Source organism: Lissotriton helveticus, chromosome 9 (assembly GCF_964261635.1).
Source record: "Lissotriton helveticus chromosome 9, aLisHel1.1, whole genome shotgun sequence".
NCBI lineage: Eukaryota > Metazoa > Chordata > Amphibia > Caudata > Salamandridae > Lissotriton > Lissotriton helveticus.
This window is the reverse complement of record NC_136070.1, coordinates 462,239,067-462,261,120: the sequence shown is the minus strand read 5'-3', so window position 1 is coordinate 462,261,120 and position 22,054 is coordinate 462,239,067. Positions and strand designations below refer to the sequence as shown.

The following is a 22,054-nucleotide window of genomic DNA, read 5'->3' as shown; positions in this document are numbered from 1 at the left end:
CCCTTTGGCTGTTCGTCCCCCAGTTTGCTCGAGACGAAAGTAACAAAACAGGACAGTGAGACTCAGGTCCTTGAATAAATTCTAGTTCATGAGATGGGATAGGGTCCGTTACCACCCACGTTTGAAGAGGTGGTCAGTGACTAGATACCCTGGCCCCGGGCTTAACAATCCCTCCCACCCCCCTCTCCTTGATGGGGAAAACCCAATTTGGGTCACTCAAGAGATTAGGGAAAGTATCACCAGTGACGAGTAGTACCCCAAGACATCGGTAAACAGTAATGAAAAAAAATAATGGTAGAAACCCAAAATTGTCCACATAAAAGAAATAACCCTAGGTCGCCTACTTTGGTGCACTATAACCACCTCCTGAACTCCCTCCCTGTACTTTAATAAACCCTCCCCTCCTAGTATTGTGCTCACACTTCACCCGGTTCACTCACCCTCCAAGCCGAAGTTCTCCTGAGCTACGGCGGAGTTCTCGCACCTCCTGGGGGAGAGGGAATCCACCACTCCTTACTCCACTCCTCTCGGCCGTCCTCATTCTCGTTTCCTTTGTCGTCCCGATTTCTCTGCATTTCTCCCGCTTCTCTCCTCTGGCGTCCTGCGGCTTCACTTCGCTGTTTCCTTCGGCTTCTTCCTCGATGATCCCCGCCGCCTCTTCCCTCTCCGCCTTTTCCTCCGTGGTTCCCCTTCCTGATTGCTCCTTCTCCCTAAAGCCACTTCCTTCTTCCTGTAAGGAAGAGGTCGGGAGTAACTGATTAACTCTTTCTGTCCCCTTGCTTTCCAGTGTCCGCGTTCTCTTCGGTTTCCAGGACAGGTAACAGGGGTTCAGGGTCCTACTCCCGGGGTCCTCCTCACAGGGTATCACTATGGGCGGCATTCCTAGAACGTAGGTAAAGCGCTACAACATGGCCATTCTTACTGCTTGAACTCTACCCCACACGGAGAATCCAAATAGGGACCATTTATCGAAAATCTGGTTTCATCTGCGCTTTAAGGGTTGGCAGCTTATCCATCACCATTCCTTCCAGACCTCTATTGACCAGTACCCAAGGTATTTTAGCCATGAGAACTTCCACCTAAAGGGGTAGCCATGAATAACGGCCTTAGTGGTGCCTGAGAAAAGTGGGGGGCTTCACTTTTATCCTAATTTAGTTTGTAACCTGATAGGGCCGCAATTCTTCTATTATTTTTAGTAGTGCTGGTAGGGAACGTGGTAGAACCCTAATGGTGAGTAGGATATCGTCTGCATATAGGTATATTTTAGAGAGGCCGCTTGTGATAGTGAGTCCTGTTACACATGATCAATGGTGAATGACAGAGGCCAAGGGTTCCTTGACCAGAAGAAATAAGAGGGATGAGAGTGGGCCGCCCTGATGAGTAACTCTCTGGATTTTAAAGATATCTGACAAAAACCCTTCGCAGTTGACCTGCGCCATGGGGCAGTGTTACAGTAAGGGGACCTTGGAGATGAACTGGTCATCGAGCTTGAAACGTTTCATAGTGGCAAGAAGGTAACTCCAGTCTATGCAGTCAAACGCCTTTTCTGCATCGAGGGAGAGAGCTACCGCATCCTCCGGCAAGTCTGTTGTGGTCCATAAGGTATGGGCTAGGGTGCGGAGGTGGTTTGTAAAGGAATGGCCCAAACAAAGCAAAGCTGTTTATGGTGGATGAGAGAAGGAATGACATTCTTCAGGCGTGTAGCTAGTATGCTGGCAGTATTTTAATATCCCCATTCAGGAGGGAGATGGGACGATAACTGCCACATGGTAGTGGATCCTTCTCTATTTTGGGTAAGACTGCAATCATTGCCCTATTGGAGAGAGAACCCAGAAATCCGTCCTTTCGCCCTCCTGTTGGGCAAGGTGCAGGGTGTCAATTGCTTCGTCTCCGGACCATTTATAGTATTCTGCAGGGAGGCCGTCCTCACCGGTACCTTGTGGTAGAGCAGGTTAATAATGACTGCCAGTGTTTCATCCTTACTAATACCCCATTCAGGAGTTCGCTGCCTTAGTCTGTCAAGTGAGAAAGATCGATCCCCTCTAGATAAATGGATATCTGTTCCACGTTGGCCGATGCTTCCCGTCTGTAAATGCATGCATAGAATGAGGCAAACTCATTAACTATGTCTTGGGGTCTAGTAAGGGTCTCCCCTGTCTCAGATTGTATGGCTGGGATGGCCATTGCGGCTTCCTATTGCCGTAGTTCTGCCGCTAGCAAACGGCCAGCTTTTTCTCCCTGCTCATAGTGCCTTCTTTTTAGGGACTGGAAAGGATACTCTCCTTTGGAGGTGAAGAGGTTGTTGAGCGCCATGTGTGCCAGCTCTAGGCAGCGACGGTTAGGCACCGAAGGTTGATTGGAATAAAGATGAGTGAGAGAGGCAATCTGGGTTTCCAGTTCGGTGCAGCGGAGGGATGCCTGTTCGCTATTGCCGCATCTTTCATGAGCTGTCCACGGATGGTTTCTTTTGCTGCTGCTTACAAGGTCCTGCCTGAGCCCACCGATTCTTTGTTGTCCGTCAGGTAGGTAGAAAAGAGAGTACGTGGTAAATTCTTGCCCTGTGGGAAGCTGTATCTCTGAACTTTCAGGTGCCAAGGTTTGCAGCCCGGGGAGGTGAGGCCTATGTCTGGGGACAGCAGAACCAGAGAGTGGTCGGAGAGGGCAGTTTCCAGTATGCAGGATTTGCCTACAAGTGGCACCACTGGGTGGGATATGAGGAAGTAGTCCAGTCTTGATTGGGTCCCATGTTCCTGGGACAGGAATGTTCATTCCTTGTCTGCTGGACAGCAGAGGCGCCAGTGGCCCACTAGGCCATGATCTAGAGCAATGTCACCTAGCAGGGATCTATCACCGTCTTTTCCCTTGTCTAAGTGTCCTGTCCTATCCAACACTGTGTCGCAGGCCAGGTTCCAGTCACCTCCTATTATGTGTCCAGATGGTTCTATCTCTACAAGTAGCCGGTTTAGTTGGAGGAAAAAGGAGAGCTTGGTCCTCGTGGGGGCATACACTGATACGAGTTTGGCAAATGTGTATCTACCGCCTTGGTCGGACCATCTGTTTATGACTGTGACAGACAGCAATTTGTGGAGGAGAATCACAACTCTGTATTTCCATGGCTGACCCCCCAGAGGTGGGCGGTGCTACCATGCTGGTGTGGATCACTCGACCCACCCAATCACGTCGGAGTTTATCAGACTCCAAGGTATCAAGGCGCCGCTCCTGTAAAAGCGCAACATCGGTTTTTTCGTTTGTAGATAAGAGAGTACTTTTTTCATATTATGTAGTGTGTGAGGCCATTGACATTCTACGAAAGTACACGTAGTGGTATGGAGTAAGGGTATTGTGTGACGCCATGTGTTCTAGGGTGCCTGTGAGGAGTCTGGTCGTCCGTGTACTAGGGGTTTTGTGGGGGTGGATATGGGATTACACGGGAGAGGGTAGAGCAATGAGGGGAGTATAAGAATAGGGGAGTGGCATGTATGGGTACTTAGCAGGAGAAGAGGGTGGTCATGAGTAAGAAAGGGATGGAAGGAGGGAGGAGAGGGGCTATCTAGGTTGGGCAGGGAGAGTTACGGTCCTGTAGGCACGGAGGCCACTAGTGTTCGCTCAAGGATATCAGGGATGCACGGCCAGATGTAACCGACTTATACATCAGTTCAAGAGTCAAAGAGGGGACCGGTAAATGTGCAGGGGAGGGAAGATGAGGGATAAGGCTGGTGTGATTCTAAGATTGTGGAGCTGTTTGCTGCGGGTCTAGGTTTGTGGGTTAAGACAGGCCAGGGTGGGGACCCATTCGAGCGACGGTTATGAAGCATACAAGTTGGATCTGGCAGTCATGGTTGGAGACGGGGCATGTCAGCGGTTACTGGGGGGGAGTAGTTGGAGGGCTTGCAAGGTCTGCATGAGTGGGGGCGGTGCTGTTGCGATAGGCAGCTGGCTGCACAGCAAAGGGCGGAGAGAGAGAGATGCAGTCAGTAGAGTGAACAGTGGTCCAAGATGGTGGTCTTGAGGCCGTGGGCTCTGAGCCCTCTGTGGGGGAGTGGGGAGTGCCATGGAGAGTGTGAAGTGGTAACTCACACGTAGCGGGGATGACATAGTAGGTGATGGGCCTAATTGGATCTTATCAGGTCCTTTTATGGGGTGTTGAGTGGGTGAGAGCATAGGTGACAGAGAGGTCCGAGATGTGTCCAGGGTTCACGCAAAACTCGGGGGAGGTGGTACGGATATGTCCTAGGATCCTAGATGAAGTCAGGTAAAGAGAGAGGGGAAGTACACTGCCCGCGTCCCCTAAGCCTAGGGAACATTGCACTGATAATTTGAGAATCATGTTCGCTGAAGGTGTTTAGGGAGGAAGGAGGGGAAGGTAAGTGCTGAGTTGCAGTGGATGGTGCTGCAGTAAGGGATGGGGTGGACATGTTTCGAGCAGGTCTGGTCACTAGGGCTCAGTATTGCAAACTCAGCTCCATGATGTATGAGAAGCAACAGCCAATATTGGGGCTAAAATCGGGAGGGGGGCTCCCGAAGTCAAATATGCCGGGGTGAGTGAGGTGCAGAAATAAGGACGAATAAGATGCATGCACATGGCGGATAAGCATTAAGAGAAGAGATCATTAAAGCATGTAACAAAACAGTGTTATGAGTAAATAAGCTGGTCTTAGCCATCTGGATCGCCTGCCGTTTCCATGCGTTACGGTCTCTGTCCCTGTGCCCGGTTTTGCCATATTCAGGACGCCTTCCCATCTGCAGGTGTGGGCTTCAGAGGGAACAGGATTTGTGCCTGTGTTGTTCCTGAGTTAGTATTGCCACCGCCTGAAGAGCTTGGGTTCTGTGTCCTACGGAGCGGAGGGCCCTATCAGGGTCCCTTCCCTTGTGGCGGGAGCCTCCCGAGTTCCATCTGGGTTCTCTGGAGGGTGAGGAAAGTTTGGTGATGGTAGAGTGGAATTGTCTCTAGGAGCAGAAGTGTGGATGTCCTTGCCTTGATGGGTGAGGAATTCCTTTGAAATGCGATCCCTGGTGATGGAGAAGCGTACTGGTTTGAAAAGGCCATATTTAATGTCCATTTGTCGAATGATAGGCCTCAAGTAGAAGAAGGCTTAGTGTTGTTCATTTGTTTCTCTGGAAAAATCTGCTACAATTTGGATGCATACTGACAATGAGTATTAGCTGCCATGAAAACAATTGTCAAGCATGTTCGTGGCGTATGAAGCAGGCAATAAGTGGCCATGGGCGGGTGGATCCTCTGCCTTGAGGTGGTCTGATACCATGGGCCCTCTGCATCTCCAAAGTGGGGTTAAAGGTCCGACCCGTGCGTTTCGGGAGAGTGCCCCTCAGGAAGGATTTGACGTCAGAGCGATCTGCGTATCCTGGGAACCTAAAGAAGGGGACATTGTCTCATCAGCTTCTGTCTTCCAGGTCTATGACTTTACTGTGAAGATACAGGAGTTCCTTGTCTCTCTCTGGTATTTCCATTGCGGAAACACATTGAATAAGATCGTTAACAAGGAGAGGAGGAGCTTGGCGGGCATCCGTGATGGCCGCGTGAGCACAGCGCTCTCCGGACCCCCGCCACTCCCGGCATGATATCCTGAACATATCCTGATTCTTCACGAGGATCTATGTAGAGGACGCTGGGCTGATCTTCCTGGGATTTTTGGAATTTGATTTGGACCCGGGGCGCCGAAGATACGGCGATTTGAACTTTCGGGGTCCGCCCTTGCAGTGCGCCCGGGACTGGGTGAGGCTCTCTGGCCATCTCGGAGTTGAACAACAGCGGCAGGGGGATTGGACTTGTGGGTCCCCCTCTTAAGTTTCGGTTTCGATTCTGCCTCAGACTGAGACATCTGGCAGGGGAGTCTGGCCTGGGCTGGGTCCGGCGCACTAGACGGCTGTCGGGCCTTTGGCTGGCTTATTCTCCTTTCAGGCTGGTCCTCTCCTAGTGGTACCCTTGCAGCTGCCTTTTGGTCCCGACGACCTGCTTTCCTGTGGCCATTTCCATCGGGTCGAGTGAGCCTCCTGGTGACGTGGTTTCCGACATGGCGGGCAGAGGGGACCGAGAGACACGGAAGACCAAGACGCCCCTGCGTGGGGGCCCGGTCCAGTCTAACGTCATGGACCACTACACCCATGCGAAGGGGTCCCCCGGAGCCGCCCTGCCTGGCCCAAGTGCGGTTGACCACATTGTGGACGCATCAACGGAACCGTCCTTGCAGGACATCATGGGCGCCATTTCTGGCATGAAGGAAACGATAGGCCAACAATATGAAGCTTTGGCCCACAAAATCGACACAGTGGCCATTGATGTGAACTTGATTCGGGCCGACCTATCTAAAACCAATGAGAAGGTGAAGTCATTGGATCTCAAATCATCCAGCCTCACGGCAGACGCCTCGGAGATACAGACGGAGATTGGCAACCTCCGTAGGGTGAACGATTTCATGACCCGGCGCTTGGAGGACTTTGAGAACAGGGCACGTCGCTGTAATGTGCGTGTGGTTGGCGTTCCGGAGAATCCAGAACCGCACTCTGTTGATCTCCTGGTCGAGGACCTGATCCAGAACTACCTTTCTCCGTCTGGGCTGAGTAAATTCTTCGCAGTGGAGCGTGCCCATCGTGTTCCGGGAGGCCAGGGTAAGCCAGGCGCCCCGCCGAGGCCTATTGTTGCGAAACTCTTCCACTATAGGGATCGGGACGCTATCCTGCAGGCATCACGTGTGAAGGGTTCGGTGGCCTTTGAGAACGCCACGGTGAACTTTTATCCGGACTTTTCTCAACAGGTGCAGAAACAGCGTATGGGCTTCCGTGGAGTCAAGCAGCGTCTCCGGGACATGGGATTGCGCTACGCTATGCTTTTTCCGACCAGGCTGCGAGTTGAGTACAATGACCGAACCTTTTTCTTTGATCGGCCTGACTCTGTGAATGACTGGCTGGACTCTCTGCCGGACCGACCTCCTGCGGCTGAGTCCGCCGCCCACCCGGGTGGTGCTGAGGGTGGTGTAGAGAGCTGAACTATTTGTCTATGCCCGGGTCCTCGTGTAAAGCAACTTCTTCTGGGATTCTATGCCTAAGTGCCTCTACTATCTGTGTGTTTTCCTTGTTATTTATCTTGTTGGGGTGGCGGGTGGGCCAGAGCCTTTCCTCCTCCGGGGTCTTTTTGTAGAATGGGGGTTCTTGGGCGACAGGCACACTGCATGTTGGGGTGGCTTTTTAGCTTCTTGCAGGGGTGCAGGGTGGGGGGTGTTTCCTTTATTGTTGGGGGGTGGGTGGATGGGAAGTTTGATGTTTATGTGTTGTGTCCTCAAGGCGATTCTATCTTGCTAATGATGTTTTTGATGTCATGCTCATTGGAGGGGGGTTGCGGCGTTGCTGTGTGGGATGGGGGGTAGCGGGTTGAGGTTTATTTCGTGGAATGTTAATGGTCTGGGGGATCGTATTAAGCGGGGTGTGGTGTTGCGATGTCTACGACGTTTGTCTCCAGATATTGTTTTTCTACAGGAGACTCATTTAGTGGGCAATACATGTCGTGCAATGAATAGGTGGGGCTATCGCCTCGCCGCACATTCGGGGTTTACCACGGGTTCCAGGGGGGTGGGTATCCTTGTTCGGGCTTCCCTCCCCCTAGCTATTGATGATGTGATCCTTGATGATCGGGGGCGTTATGCCGTCCTCGTGGGTCGCTATGAGGGTCGGACCCTTTCCTTGTTTGCCGTTTATGTGCCTCCCGGTCTACAGACCTCTACCTTTTCCGATTTGGGCCCTGTGTTGTTGAACCTCCCTGATAGTACTCTCTTCATAGCGGGTGACTTTAATTCTGTGTTCTCCGGTCTACATGATCGTCACCCCCCTAGGGACACCCCTTTGGCCCAACATTGGCTGGGTGGGTTTCTGGATACGTTCGGCTTGGTGGATTGCTGGAGGCTTATGCATCCTACTCAGCTTCAATACACTTTCCACTCTGGGGCCCATGGGAGTCTGTCTAGACTGGATTATTTCCTGATGCCTGCGGCGCAGTCGCCGGCGGTTCGTGAGATTAGACACCTCCCCCGGGGCATCTCTGATCATTCTCCGCTCTGGCTTTGTTTTGAGGTGGGGGTGGAGGCGGCGGGCCGGGTGGCTCCTATCAACCCATGGTACCTCACCTCCCCCGAGACCCGCAATCTCTTGATTAAGTCTTTGGATAATTATTTTTTAGACAACGAGGGTTCCGTCTCCTCTGCGGTATCCCTGTGGGAGGCCTTTAAGACGGTGATTCGCGGGCAGGCCCTTTCCCTTATTATTGAATCCAAAAAGGCGAGGAATCGGGAGGTGGTGGACCTTGAGAGGGAGATTGCTGAGATAGAGGCTGACCTAGAATCGGATGTTACATCTGATAAACTCCACGCCCTGGGTCTGAAACCATTTGCTTATAAGTCTTTGGTCACAGATGCGGCTAAACTGATGTTTCGGGAGCAACAGGGTCGTTTGTATGATGTGGGGGACAAAGCGGGTAAATTATTGGCATGGTTGGATAAGAAGGAGAGGGCGAGTCGTGTGGTGCCTGTGATTCAGATTTCGAACGGTGTGAGAGTGACAGACCCGGTTGGAATAGTTGAATGTTTTGCGGATTATTTTTGGGTGGTTTATACCCCTGTGTCTGAACGGGATGTTGATGACTCTCGCCTTTTGTTGCGTGATATAGCTCTGCCCAGTGTTTCCCATTTAGACCGAGTCTCTTTGGAGTACCCTTTTACTGCGGACGAGATAGCGACGGCCATTCGCTCACTCCGTTCGGGCAAAGCTTTGGGCCCGAATGGATTGCCAATTGAATTGTACAAGCTAAGTCCTGACAGGGTGGCGCCCTATCTTCGTACCATGTTTTTGGAATCCCGCGAACGGGGTATTCTCCCATATGATCAGCGTCTGGCTACGATAGTTGTTATTCCCAAAGAAGGTAAACCTCGGGACCTTTGTTCGTCTTACAGGCCCATTTCCCTGTTGAATGTTGAACCCAAAGTCCTGGCTAAGCTCCTGGCTACCCGCCTCTTGACGGTCATTAGTGGCTTGGTTCATCCGGATCAATCCGGATTTATCCCGCATCGCAACACGGCGCTTAACCTACGTCGTCTCCACGGAGCTGTTGCGAGGGCGGGGCTTCTGACGGAGCCGGCCATTTTGGCTTCGCTTGACGCCTCGATGGCCTTTGACACGGTGGAGTGGCCCTATCTTTGGGCAGCTCTTGAGAAATTTGGTTTTGGACCTGAGTTTATTGGTTGGGTGAAGTTGTTATACGCCGAACCCTTGGCACAGGTAGTGGTGAACGGTCGGGTTTCTGTCCCCTTCTGTCTTGGTAGGGGGACCCGTCAGGGGTGCCCCTTGTCTCCGTTGCTTTTCGCGCTTGCTCTGGAACCGTTGGCTGCGTGGCTTCGATGGGAATCTTAACTCAAAGGGATCCGTTGGTCACCGGATTTTGAAGACCGCGTGTCGCTTTACGCGGATGACATTCTTCTGTATCTTACTTCCCCGCGTAAATCTTTAAATGTCTTATTTGACGTTCTTACTACGTTTGGTGCTAACTCGTGTCTGGTTATTAATTGGGCTAAGTCCTGTGTGTATGTTCTCTCGGGTGTTTTGCCCCCATTACCGGACAGGTTTCCTGTCCAGGTTGTCCAATCTGGCTTCAAGTATTTGGGGATCTTTATTACGCTGGACTCCTCACTCCGGTTCGAGCGTAACCTCCTCCCCCCGCTTCTTAGACTGCGACTGGATGTGGCCCGTTGGCGTAAACTACCCCTGTCTCCTCTGGGCAGGGCTGCCCTTTTTAAAATGATGTATTTGCCGCGATTCCTCTACGCGCTTCAAAATTCTTTTGACGACATTCCCGCTACCTATTTCCGAGAGATCGAGAGCCTTCAAAGGCAACTGATCTGGGACGGGCGTCCACGTATCGCCCTTGCGAAACTTACCATCCCTTGGTATGACGGGGGCATGGCGCTCCCAGATATCAAGAGATATTATTGGGCTTCCCAGCTGTCTGCCATTAACCACGCAATGTATTCCCCGGGTCGAGATCCGGCCTTTGAGATGGATAGACTCCAGCTGCCGGGAGGGGACTTTAATAGAGCGCTTTATTCCAGATCGGCCAGGCGCCATCTTGTGGGCCCGTCCAGGACCGCAGTCAATGTGTGGCACGCCGCGAATGTGAGTTTGGGATGGGAGAACCGACTGACAATGGCGACTCCGCTTTATGCTTCTGAACGTTTGGGGTGTCTCTGGTCTACTAAGGGCTTTGACCGCTGGGATATGATTGGTATATGTAAAATGGGTGATGTCTGTGTGAAAGGTAGAGTGAAGTCTTTCCAGGCCCTTAAGGCAGAATATGACTTGAGTGATAGAGAGTTTTTTCGGTATTTGCAGGTCCGGCATGCCCTGACCTCTGTTCTGGCTCCTGATGTGACCCTGCCCGAGTCCTCCCCCCTTGAGGATCGCATACTGGATGGACACCTGCCCGATAGCACTATCTCCCTTATTTACAAGAAACTGATTAATAATCGCGCTGATTTATTGGTCCGACTTAGGGAGGTTTGGGTCGGTGACGGATTGGACTTGGATGACGAGGATTGGCAGTCGGCACTCTCTTCTCCGAAAGAGGTCGCCATCCCCGCCCGTCTCCGTTTGGTCCAACTTAAGATCCTCCACCGGGTATATGTAACTGGTCCGCGTCTGGTTGTGATGGGTTTTTCCCCAGATGGCTTATGCAAGCGTGGTTGTGGGATGAGTGCTACATTTCTGCATATTCTTTGGGAATGCCCGGTGGTAGCAGCCTACTGGATTGATGTGCTTGCGGTGATGACTGTTGTGACTGGTATTACCCTGCGGCCTGAGGCCCGACGATGCCTGTTGAACGTGTGGGAACCCACCGACTATTCTGTGGCCCAGACCAGATGGGCGACCTTGGGATACATGGTCGCGAAGCGGGACATTGCGCAACTCTGGGGCGCATCCAGACCGCCCGAAGTCTCGGTGTGGGAGGATAACATGGACTGGTCCATGTTCCGAGAGAAGACCGTCTATGTGGCTAGGGGCAGACCCAGGGCGTGGACGAAGATTTGGGGTCAGTGGAATGCATATCGTGGAGATATTTGTACCCCTCCCTTGGTTGACACTCCCGATGTTACCCTATCTCCCTAGGCTGACGTTCCCGAAAATTTTTTCATGTTATTTTAGGATTTTCCTGCCCTCCCCGCTGGCCCCCCCCCCCCGGCCTTGCCGAGTCCCATTGATTTGCTTTTGTCTTCCTGATTAGTGTCTCTCCCCTCCGCCTTCTGGGCTGACTTGATTAATGTGCATTCGCCTTGTTTAGAGTTCGTTGTTTTTATGATTAATACAGAAAATTGTTATGTCCTGTCCTATGCTTTGAGCAATAATGGGTATATGCTTTGTGCCTGGCCACGAAAGTGATTGTTTGCTTCTTATGTTGTGCCTTGCTATTAGCGGCCAGCCCGTGTGGTTGTGGGCCCATCTCTGTAATTTTTATTTGATTGCTCAATAAAAGTCTTTAACCAAAAAAAAAAAAAAAAAAAAAAAAAAAAAGATCGTTAACAAGGGCATGAAATCCTGCTATGGTCAAACGAATGGATCACCAGTCACTGGAAAGCGGCCGCTGGCCCTAATGCAGGGCGCTGGCTCAGAGAATTTCTTAAGTGGGCGGGCTACGAGGGGACCCTCCAACTTCAACTCGCTAGTAGAACTGACAATGACAAGCTATGGGACACAGCCAGAGCCTCGGTAACACTGACGGACCTACTTAAGGACCCGACTGACGAAGAGGACTGATCCTCCTGATCTTGCGTGCCCGCTAGCTGGTGTGGAACCTCATCTGCGATCAGGGTGCTGACCGGGTAGACGGGGAGGGGGAACGCCTGATTGGGTGCTTTCTCTTGGATGATGATTAGTCCTTTGCCACAGGTCTTAATTGGAGTGTGTGGGATACATTAAGAGCGGCACACATGGCATTGGTGAGGCGGCATGTCTGCAGGGCGGGGGGAGGATGAGGGGGGCGGTTTGCGGGGGGATGGGTGTGAGTCTGTTAGCGGGGAGGATGGGAGGGAAGGGGAGTTGGATGTTTTGTTACCTGATTTATTGAATGGAAGACGACTGTATCTAGGAAGAATGTGTGTTAGATAGCTTGAGTCCTGCGGCGCTATGCTGCTCGCCAACGGAATTAGGACACCTGACTCAAGAAAGACTGTGCACTGCACGCTGACGGTGCAGGGGCTACCGCTGCCTAGCTGAAAGATGACATAATGTCCTATTGTATTTCCATTTATGGCTTGGGCGGTACGAGCGCATCATGCATTTAACGGTGAAGTGAAACAACTGTATTTCCTCTGAACAAAAAATTAAATAAAATCGGTTTTAAAAAAAATGGCCAAACGAATGGATTTGGTCTCGGTGGCCAAGGCAGAGATGGTTGTCTCCATGCCCTCTAATCTGCGGCCCATGGCCGATATTTTTAGTAGTATTCGTTCCATGGTGGCATCTGGTGCGGCGGTCATGTCGGGAGAGGAGGGGCCGGGTTTCAGTAGGATAGTATTCTGGGTGCTACTCGATAAGCAGAACCATGCTATTTTGAACAATTATCCCCCATAATTTGCGGTACCCACTTTGAAGTCCTCACAACCTTAAGGAACCCAGTTTATTGCTCCAGGTGAGCCCCGGCCTATGAATCTTGGCTCTGTGGTAGGGTCTTCCTGTGGGCACCAGGTAACAAAATAGGCCCAAAAGGCATCCTGCCCTACTGTTCAAGCTTAGCGATTGCAGTGCAGGCAGGAGTGTGGGACATATTAACTCCTCTGTCCAGCCTCCAGCCCTGGATTGCACAGCTGTTGTTGAGGCAGATAACTGTGCCACACAGTAGACTGCCACTGGTGCACTGTATGTGCATGAATGACCAGGAGAGTAGTGCACAGGCATAGGATAGGGATCCCCAGCTGGTTCAGCAAAAGTAATAGATGAGGAAGAAAGAAATACATATTTACTGGCCTATGACTTGAAATCCCTCAGAGCAAAGACCACCCCATACAAGTGTCATGCCTCGCCAAATCCATTTAAATGTCAGGAGTCAGAAGTTTCTCCTTCTCACCAATCCTGCCCTCCAGGTTTTCAATGCAATGAACATCTGTGAACAGAGGAGAATTGGCAAGAGAAATTGCAGCTGAGGTGACAGCCTACTGGTGGACCAAAGAAAGTTTCATCTGGTGCTTAGTGATAACTATTGTGACCCTAGAAGATGAAGAATGAGATATAGAATCACTGCTATCTTTCAGGAAATACCCTTGGTAAAATAATTATAATTATACCTTAGCTACAACTTTTATTCATCATCTAGTATTTTTGTGTTATAATATGTGCATACGGATAATCTGTAAATAAACAACCAAGTGAGCACTCACTTTCTGACTAAAATACATGCACATAAATAAAATATGAATACAAAAACATAAGGGAATTGTGCAGGATATTTGGAACTCAAGGTGTAGACACTTTGCTGAGGAAGAGTTTCAGAGGAAACTGCTACAGCACCTTTTCCCACAATCTGAACCATGTATTTGGAATTGCGTCTGTTTTCACCTGATAATTCTCAGTAGTTAAGGAGACTAACAAACTGTGCAGGCTCAAATGGTCAGAGATATCAACATACCACCATAGTAATGTTTACAAGGACTTTCAGCAAGTACAGCAATGATTTGAGTTTAGGTTTTGCTTTTCAAAATTTTAGGTTCCGACCTTTCCCTTTTATAAAAATCCTTGCAATGCCTTCATGGAAGCTTGACCTGAGCTGGGGCTATTGACCTGTATAACAGGAAAAGGGTATGCAAAAACATTTAAATAGCCAAACAGCTGTAGCGGATATAATCTGTTTACAGTTTCAAGCCTAGACTTTGATCTTTCACACGGAGGAGGAACTAGTCTTTTTGTTGAGGTCAAGTCTCAGTTATTGAAGATTAGGAATCAGATCTTTAACCTCTGAATAAAATTAGGCTCTTGATTCTCAAGGCACTCAGAGGCATGAGTGATGATCAAAAATGAAACCTTGGTTCAACACCTCAGAGAGAAGATTGATTTTGTGCCATCACCGGCCAACTACCGATTTAGAATTGACAGAGAAATATATAAATGGGAAAGTGCTAATTCATACCTTTTCTTTCGTTTTTCTCAGCTTCTTCAAACAAGCCTGGCAAGTGTATCACAACTCCGTTACCTAAATAAACACAATAAACAGTTGATGTAAACAGAAAAGCATAGTTTAGCACCTAACCTACATACTCTTACGTTATGCAGAACGTGATTAATCATTATAAACAATTTGGGGTACAATATACCTCTTGCTGTTATGTATTAACAACACTTCTGTCAGTCAGAAAAGTATTTCCGACTCACAATTTTAGTATAGGTCACAGTGATATATCTATACTTTGTGACTACAGTTACAGTCACAAACTACTGACAAGTTACCTGACATTGGAAGAAACTCCATTCACAAAGAGAGACATGCAACAGGGGCTGCTTCTTAAAACAAAATGTTGGCATACAGGCAATGTGAACGCAGGGATAGAAGTTTGCTGTTCTTTGCGAGACTCCATACCTACATTCAAAGGGGTTACTGTCTTCTGCCTCAGTCATATTAATGAAGCAGGAGATTTAGCGACTTACTGTGAATGTACAGTTTACAGTGTATTTGATCAGTCCATCAGTTGCACCACAAAATGAAAAGCAGGTCGCAAACCAATCGGTCAGGAAAGAAAATCGAACTAGTTAGTTATGTCCTCTTTGCTTACAAGGGCCCTTTGTTACTACTGAAATTGCATACTGCACTTGACTTTGTACACCTTTTTACAAGCTGCCAAATTTGGACATGTTTCACATTGTATTTTGCAACATAGAGTGAGGCAGTGTAAATATATGTTCATGAGGCAACTTGAAAAGGTTCTCAATTTTGTTTAAGAGCAAATGCATTGTACTTGGAGACCTGCATCCCATTTCATCACTTGCCAATTAAATCGTATGAGCCCAATATTTTTCATTTGTGTTTGTATCAGAGGATAACTATGGGTAATGTCAAAATGTAAACAAGTATTGTAAAAGTCAATTGTTCTGGTTTAATTTGGTAATGCATGCACAATAGGTACATTAAAGTCAGACAAACAAATGAAAGGTGGATTATATTGAAGGCTCCTTTTCCTTCAATAGCAGTGTGTTTATATTTCTCATAAAGGTTGAATAACAAAGGATCATTATTTTAGTCGTTTTTAATTTCTAAGACATAAAAGGAAAGATGGAATTGTAATTAAGGCTGCCTTGTCACTAAACCTTCTTTTATCATCGAAAAATCAGAGTAGTATTGAAGGCAAGGGGTGTTACGTACAAAAGGAGGAACAGAGTGAGACACATATGAGAGAGTGCCACAAGAAGAGAACAGATAGGTTACAGTTGTAAGGTAGTCCCTCGTGCATCTCAATTGAAGGCAGCAAGACACAACCCAATAGCTGATCTAAGACGTGATTCAATCATCCAGTCAAGTAGAATTTGTAGAGCACGACTGCATCACCCATTAGGGTCTCGAGGCACTAGGAGAGCATGCTGCCTGTTCTCCTATTGGTTGAAAATCCAGGTTTTGAGGTCCTTCATAAACTGTTGAAGCGATGGTGAGGCTTTGATGTGCAGAGGGAGGTCGTTCCAGGTCTTAGCCGCCAGGTGAGAGATAGAGGGGCTGCTCCTGTTTGTCCGACGGGTGAGTCAGGTGGCTGCTAGGGAAGAGGGTTCAGAGCAGAGTTTCCTGGTAGGTTGGTTAGCGTTTATTCGATTGTTGAGGTACGCCGGTCCTTCATAGTGTAGTGCCCTGTAAGGATGGGTAATCAGCTTGAATTGACATCTCTTTGTGGCTGGTAGCAGTGGAGTTTTCCTGAGCTGTTGGGTGATGTGGTGCTGTCTGGGAAAGTCCAGAATGAGCCTGGCTGCTGTGTTGTGGATAGTTTGGAGGTTTGTCATGAGTTGGGCTGTTATTTTTACATAGGGAGATGGCGTAGTATTGTGTGCTGGTGATGAGAGCTTGTGTGACTGTTCTGGTGTTATGTAGGAGCCATCTGAAGACCTTTATGAGCATTCAGAGGGTGAGGAAGCAAGCGGAGGAGGCAGCGCTGACCTGCTTCTTCATGGATAGCTGGCTGTTGAGGAAAATGCCGAGGTTGAGTGTGTGTTAGGTGGGTTTGGCGGTTGGCCCAGTTAACGTCGCCACCATGCGGTGTTGCAGTGAATGTCCTTTCCTTTACCAAAGATGAGTACCTTGGTCTTGCCGGTATTGAGTTTCAGACAGTTGTTGTTTATCCAGGCCCACCTTTTATGCATTCTTGTAATTTGCCCTTGGTGGTTGCTGTGTTGTTGGTCAGGGAAAGGATAAGTTGGGTGTCGTCGGAGTAGGAGATGATGTTGAGTCTGTGGCTCTTGATGATGTTTGCCAGGGTTGTCATGTATACATTGAGGAGGGTTGGGCTAAGTGATAAGCTTGAGGTACACCACAGGTGATGTTCTTAGGGAGTGCGGAGTAGGGTGGGAGGACGACCTGCGTTCTTACTGTGAGGTAGGATGCAATCTATATGAGAGCTGGTCCTCTGTGTGGAGTCTGTTTAACAGTGTGTGGTGGGATATGGTGTCAAACGCTGCTGAGAGGGTGAGGAGGATGAGGGCTGCTGTCTCTTCGTGGTCCAACAGCATTCTGATATTGTCTGTGGCAGTGACTAGGGCTGTCACTGTGCTGTGGTGAGCTCTGAAGCCTGATTGGGAGGGTTCCAGAAGGTTGAAGTTCTCCTGATGTCTAGTGAGCTAGACATTGATGGCTTTCTTTTTGACCTTGGTTGAGAAAGGGAGCAAGGTCGATAGGTCGGTAGTGCTTAGGTTCCCCTGGGTCCACGGATGGCTTCTTTAGCAGCGTCTTTATGTCAGCATGCTTCCATTTCTGGGGGAAGTGGGCCATGGTGATAGAGGAGTTGAGGACCCTGGTGAGTTCTTTGCAAATGGGGTGGTTACTGAGGTCGAATATGTGGTGTGTGCAGGGGACTGATAGGGCTCCAGAGTGGCTAGATCTCATGATGGGCGCAGACTCTAATTGACAATGCTGGAAGAAGAACAAAGAAAACCTAATGATTTGAAGGAAGTAAACCCAAGGAGAAATCTATATATATTATAACCTACAGGTCTGTATGACGACTGCACTGCCAAAACCCAGATTTGGAGACTTTAGCTTGGTATTGTTCCACTTGCATACTCCAAATCACCAAACTCTAAAACATCTTGAATCCTAAATTCAGTGCTGAACTGGGCTCCTTACAGCACATTGTTGAATGTACAATACTGCTGTTCCTTGGAACTTTGTGCATGGTATACTTTGGAATTAAAGAAAATGTAAACTTGTACCTTATGCTTTTTTTTTTTCCAAACAGTATCTTAGAAACTGTGAAATACTTGTATTGAACACAAACGCTTTGCAAAATTAATCTTTCTGTGTTCTGCATACAAAGTGTAAAGAAAAGCTTGACTAGACATGAATAACATCAGTTGTCTTATAGGTTGGCAGAAGTACTTGTGTGAAATTTTATTTATGTGCCATAGAGTCAAGCCAACACATTCCCAGATTCCGATTCACAAAGGGACTTATGACTCGTAAATTTATGAGTGCGGAGTCTCCGCAATTGTGGAGGAGTCTCTGCACTCGGGGCACAATCTCAACACTGTAGTGCTCAGAGCGGAGATCCTTACTGAGTGTGAAGGCTCTGCCTGAGTGCGGAGCCTTCACACATATAACTTTACAAGTTATAAGTCCCTTTGTGAATCAGGCCCAAGTGCTTTGTTACAGAGCTCTCAAATGACGTGCATATGCTTTTTTAACATTTTGTGCCATGTTTGTTGTTGATCCGAGGCTATTTACAGCATATATTTTAATTGCACACACCAAATTATAGGCATACTCTGTGCTCTCGAATACACTGATTTCGTACTAGTGTTTTGCTACAATTTCTGCAACTTTTTGCCCCATATGGAAGGCCATCAGTATTTTCTAACTGATGATTTCCTTCCTATTTCAGAAAGTCCCAGATCAACGTATACTATTTTTCTGTTGTAGTATACATTACCAGTTTACAGCGTCATTTTGGTTTGCACACTTCTCTAAATCTGGCCATCCAGACTTCCTAACAAAAATTGGGGCTCAGCTAGGTTAATAGACCTGATACATTGCAGTTATGAACTACTTTGAAAGTTAGTCCAGGAGGAACTCAGTATCTGAGGGCTTTCTTGTTCTCCCTTTCAGGGGTTGCTAAAGATGAAGGTTATCCAACAGTCCAGTAGGGCACTATCTAGGTCAGCTTTGTGGTCTGTGGTAATGGAACACATCATTGAAGGTTGTTTCTGGGATTGTGAAACCAAATAGTACATCACAGTACAAGTCCTGAATACAGATGCTTTCATCTTCAAATTCCTACAGTGTTTCTGGAAGAGTGCCTAAATGGAAATGGCTTTGGGAGCCAAGGAGTTCCTTGCCTTTACTACCCTAGTGTATATTGAACTGGCGACTAGCGGAGATAGTGCCTCACAACTCACTGGCACTGTTCTACAGGTTTCAAGTAATTTTTTGATTCAACAGAAAGGCAGCCCCACCGCTCTGTCAAAGTTGCTGGGAATGGGGACCAAAAAAGTCCTCCCCTTCAATCCACCTTCAACCTTGCAAGAACTCTTATCAAACAAGAAAGGTCTAAAATAGGAAAGGAAGCTTGACCCCAAAAGTTGTCTGAAGTGGTAGCTGTTATTCATTAAATAAGACAGTCCTAAAAACTATACATCCTCCCATGCCCCTGACATTGGCTGTGTTAACACATTGAAAACCTGAATGTCAAAAAGTTGGTGCTTCATTTGCAAAATAATAAACGCCTAGGCCCAAAGTGTTGTTCAGAGGCACGAGGCCATCCATCACCAGAAACTCTCTGGCCCATCATCTTCCTCTTATAAGTTCTTTTTCATCCCTGCTTTCTTCCCTTGTCACTGTATCTTTTGCATCCTTCTGCTTTCTACCTTTTTTGTTTTTCTCCCTCTTGTTCTGGGTCAAAGTCCAATGATGGAAAAAAGTCTTGGTTCATAAAATTATTTATTTATTTAATTTATTTTGTATTTTAGGAGTTTTATATAGCGCTAGATGGACCTGAGGGCATCAGAGCGCTTTACAACAAGTGTCTCATATGCAATCAAGCAAGGCAGAGATCATAGTAGGACATAGACATTTGTGAAGAGTAGAGTTCAAACATAAGGAGCAGCAGATAGAATTAAAGAAAAAAAATAAACATGATGCGTACAGGTCACACAAAACGAGTAGCCAATACAGTTTCTTCTTCGGTGTGGGGTGAACGGGGTAGGGGGCCGGGGGTAAAGGAGGTTGAAGTCATCACGGGACACGGACTCTAAGTCAGGTGGAGTGCCGGCTAAGGCATTTTAGTGGATCCTTTCGGTTCGCTAGGGAGCGATCGAGGAAGAGGACTTTGAGCAGTCGTTTGAATTTTGCAAAAGAGGGGATCGTTCTGATGTGGGAGGGAATGGAGTTCCAGATTTTGGGCGCGTTACCAGCAAAACGACCTGGCCGTGGTTTTTTGTTTGCGTGTTTTCAGCGGGGTGAGTAGCAGGGTGTTGGAGCTCCTGAGGTTCCTGGTCTGGATGGCCTTTTTGAGTTTGGAAGCCAGGCATTCCGGTTTGCCTGTGTGTAGGGCTTTGTGCATGAGGCAGGCTGTTCTGAAGCTGGCCCGCATTTCATTTGGGAGCCATTTTAGTTCTCTGAGTGCGGGTGAGATGTGGTTGAATTTCTTAGTTCCAGTGACCATTCTTGCTGCTGCATTGACGGTTGTTATCAGGAGGTGAGGTGGGATTTTGCTGTGCCGTAATCCCATAGTCTAGTCTGGGCAGCACCAGTGCTTGAGTGGCTTGTTGAAGGTCCTTGGGCGGGAGGAAGGCTTTTATTTTGTGCAGTAGCTTCAAGTTGAGGTAGGCGCGTTTTGCAGAGTTTTTAATGTGTTTGTTCATATCCGGTTTCGGGTTTCGGGTGATACCTAGAGATTTTACAGAGTCCACCCGCAATTTGGGGGTTCTCTTCTTTGTTGGAGATGAGGAGTATTTCCGTTTTCTCTTGATTGAGTTTTGGATGATTACTAGAGAGCCAGTGTTGGACCTCTCTAAGCGTGGCATTGAGTCTTTGTATGTCATCAATGGAGGAGGTTTCCAGATAGATCGGCGTGTCATCTGCATAAAGATAGAAGGGAATGTTGGATTTTTTTAGTGCAGTAGTAAGGGGTTCAATGTAGATGTTGAAAAGTTGTGGGGAGAGCACTGACTATTGTGGAACGCCCCTGTTTATGGGGTGTAGGTCGGACTTGAAGTTTTTAATTTTTATTTTTTGGGAGCGGTTGTGGCGGAAGGAGGAGAACCAGTGAAGGACCGTCTCTTCAAGAGAAGATAACATTGAGTTCCCATGGGCCCCACTTGCAAGCAATGGCTCACATTAGGAACTCAATTTAGGTATAATATGACTAGTCAGAAAATAACCCAAAATGGTGCCTTCACCCTCAATTCAACCTCATGAGAGATAGAAAAAGTAACGTATTCTTATTTCCACAAATAATGCATTTCAAATTAATTTACAACAGTCCACTTTAGAGCAATACTTTTTGTTTATTGTCGGCCTGTGTTCCACGTAGAAGAAGCTGCCAATTTGGCAAAGCATTTCATCAAGCTAGGATGCTAAGTCAGTCATGTGAGCACACACAGGTGGAACACCTTATAAGATAAGTTAAACATGAATGCAACTTCAGTGCACAGTTAAGAATTACATCATGGCTTGACAAGTGCTGGGCTACCAGTTTCTCCACTTTTTAGTTTTGACGTTAACTAAGACCTTTGTATGTTTTGAAAAAATATATTTATAATATACATGTTTAAAGGGTGTGTCACCAGCTGTCTTAATCCAAGGATCTGTTGTTGTGTTGTTCACATATTGCTTCGGCCCACTAAAGCATACAGCAAACAGCATACAACATGGAGCAGGGGATCAACCCACTTCAGTCCCTGGGTAACTTCATTCTGAGTGACTGCATTTTGCTCTTTCAAAAGATCCACATCTGCACACAAGGTAGTTTTTTTCTTCAATGACAGTGTTTTTACTTTATTGCTCTGGTGTTACCTTTCTGTTTAGAACCTGTTATGATAGCAGGACGCTTTCTACTAGCTCCTCCTTGTAGTTCACAATGCACATTCTAGCTTTATCAGTCCCTATCTCCTGCTAATGGTGTTGTAAATTCCTTTCGGATTGGCCTTTGATTTTTTTTCTTTTACAAGTGACTGTATTTCTCAGCATACCAAATTCCATTTGAAACTTTATTCATAAAGTTATCTTTTTTATTTTTGCGTGCGCTCAATGAAGTGCATTTCCAAATGCACTCCTGTTTGTTATTCAGGTATGTATTTTAATTGAAGGCTACAGTTCTATTTGTATACCAGTTTAGTCCACATGTCCTGTTTGTATGGCTTTCTAGTTTACTTTCAGTGCTCTTGTATATCGTTATATTTGTAAACCAATTTAGTCTGTATGTCCTGCTTTTACGGCTTTCTAGTGTGCTTTCAATGCTCCTGTATGCCCTGCTCATAAAGATATTTAACTATCACATTCCTATTTTTGCTTCTGCCACTTATTCCAGTTTCTTGTCCTATCTGTCTGCCTTTGTATCTCTGTCTGTCCATCTACCTTTGCAACTCTCTTTGTCTGTCTGTCCATCTACCTTTGCAACTCTGTCTATATATCTCTGCAATTCTGCCCATATATCTGTACAAGCCTGTCTGTCTGTGCAAGCTTGTCTTTCTGTCTGTCTGTGCAAGCTCATCTGTCTGTCTGTGCAAGACTTTATGTCTGTATGTGCCTCTCTGTCTGTCTGCACAAGCCTCTATCTATCTGCTAAGTCTCTCTTTCTGATGGGCTGTCTGTGCAAGCCTCTTT

At 47.6% G+C, this 22,054-nt stretch overlaps 1 protein-coding gene across 1 annotated transcript in view; it reads right to left on the bottom strand.

The window, feature by feature from the left end:
* ADSS1 (adenylosuccinate synthase 1) overlaps nt 1-22,054 on the bottom strand; it is a 475,994-nt gene that overhangs the window by 262,896 nt on the left and 191,044 nt on the right. The window contains exon 3 of the mRNA XM_078660279.1: nt 14,174-14,236. Within this exon, the coding sequence (XP_078516405.1) occupies nt 14,174-14,236 (63 nt within the window). The remainder of the gene's footprint in view (nt 1-14,173; nt 14,237-22,054) is intronic.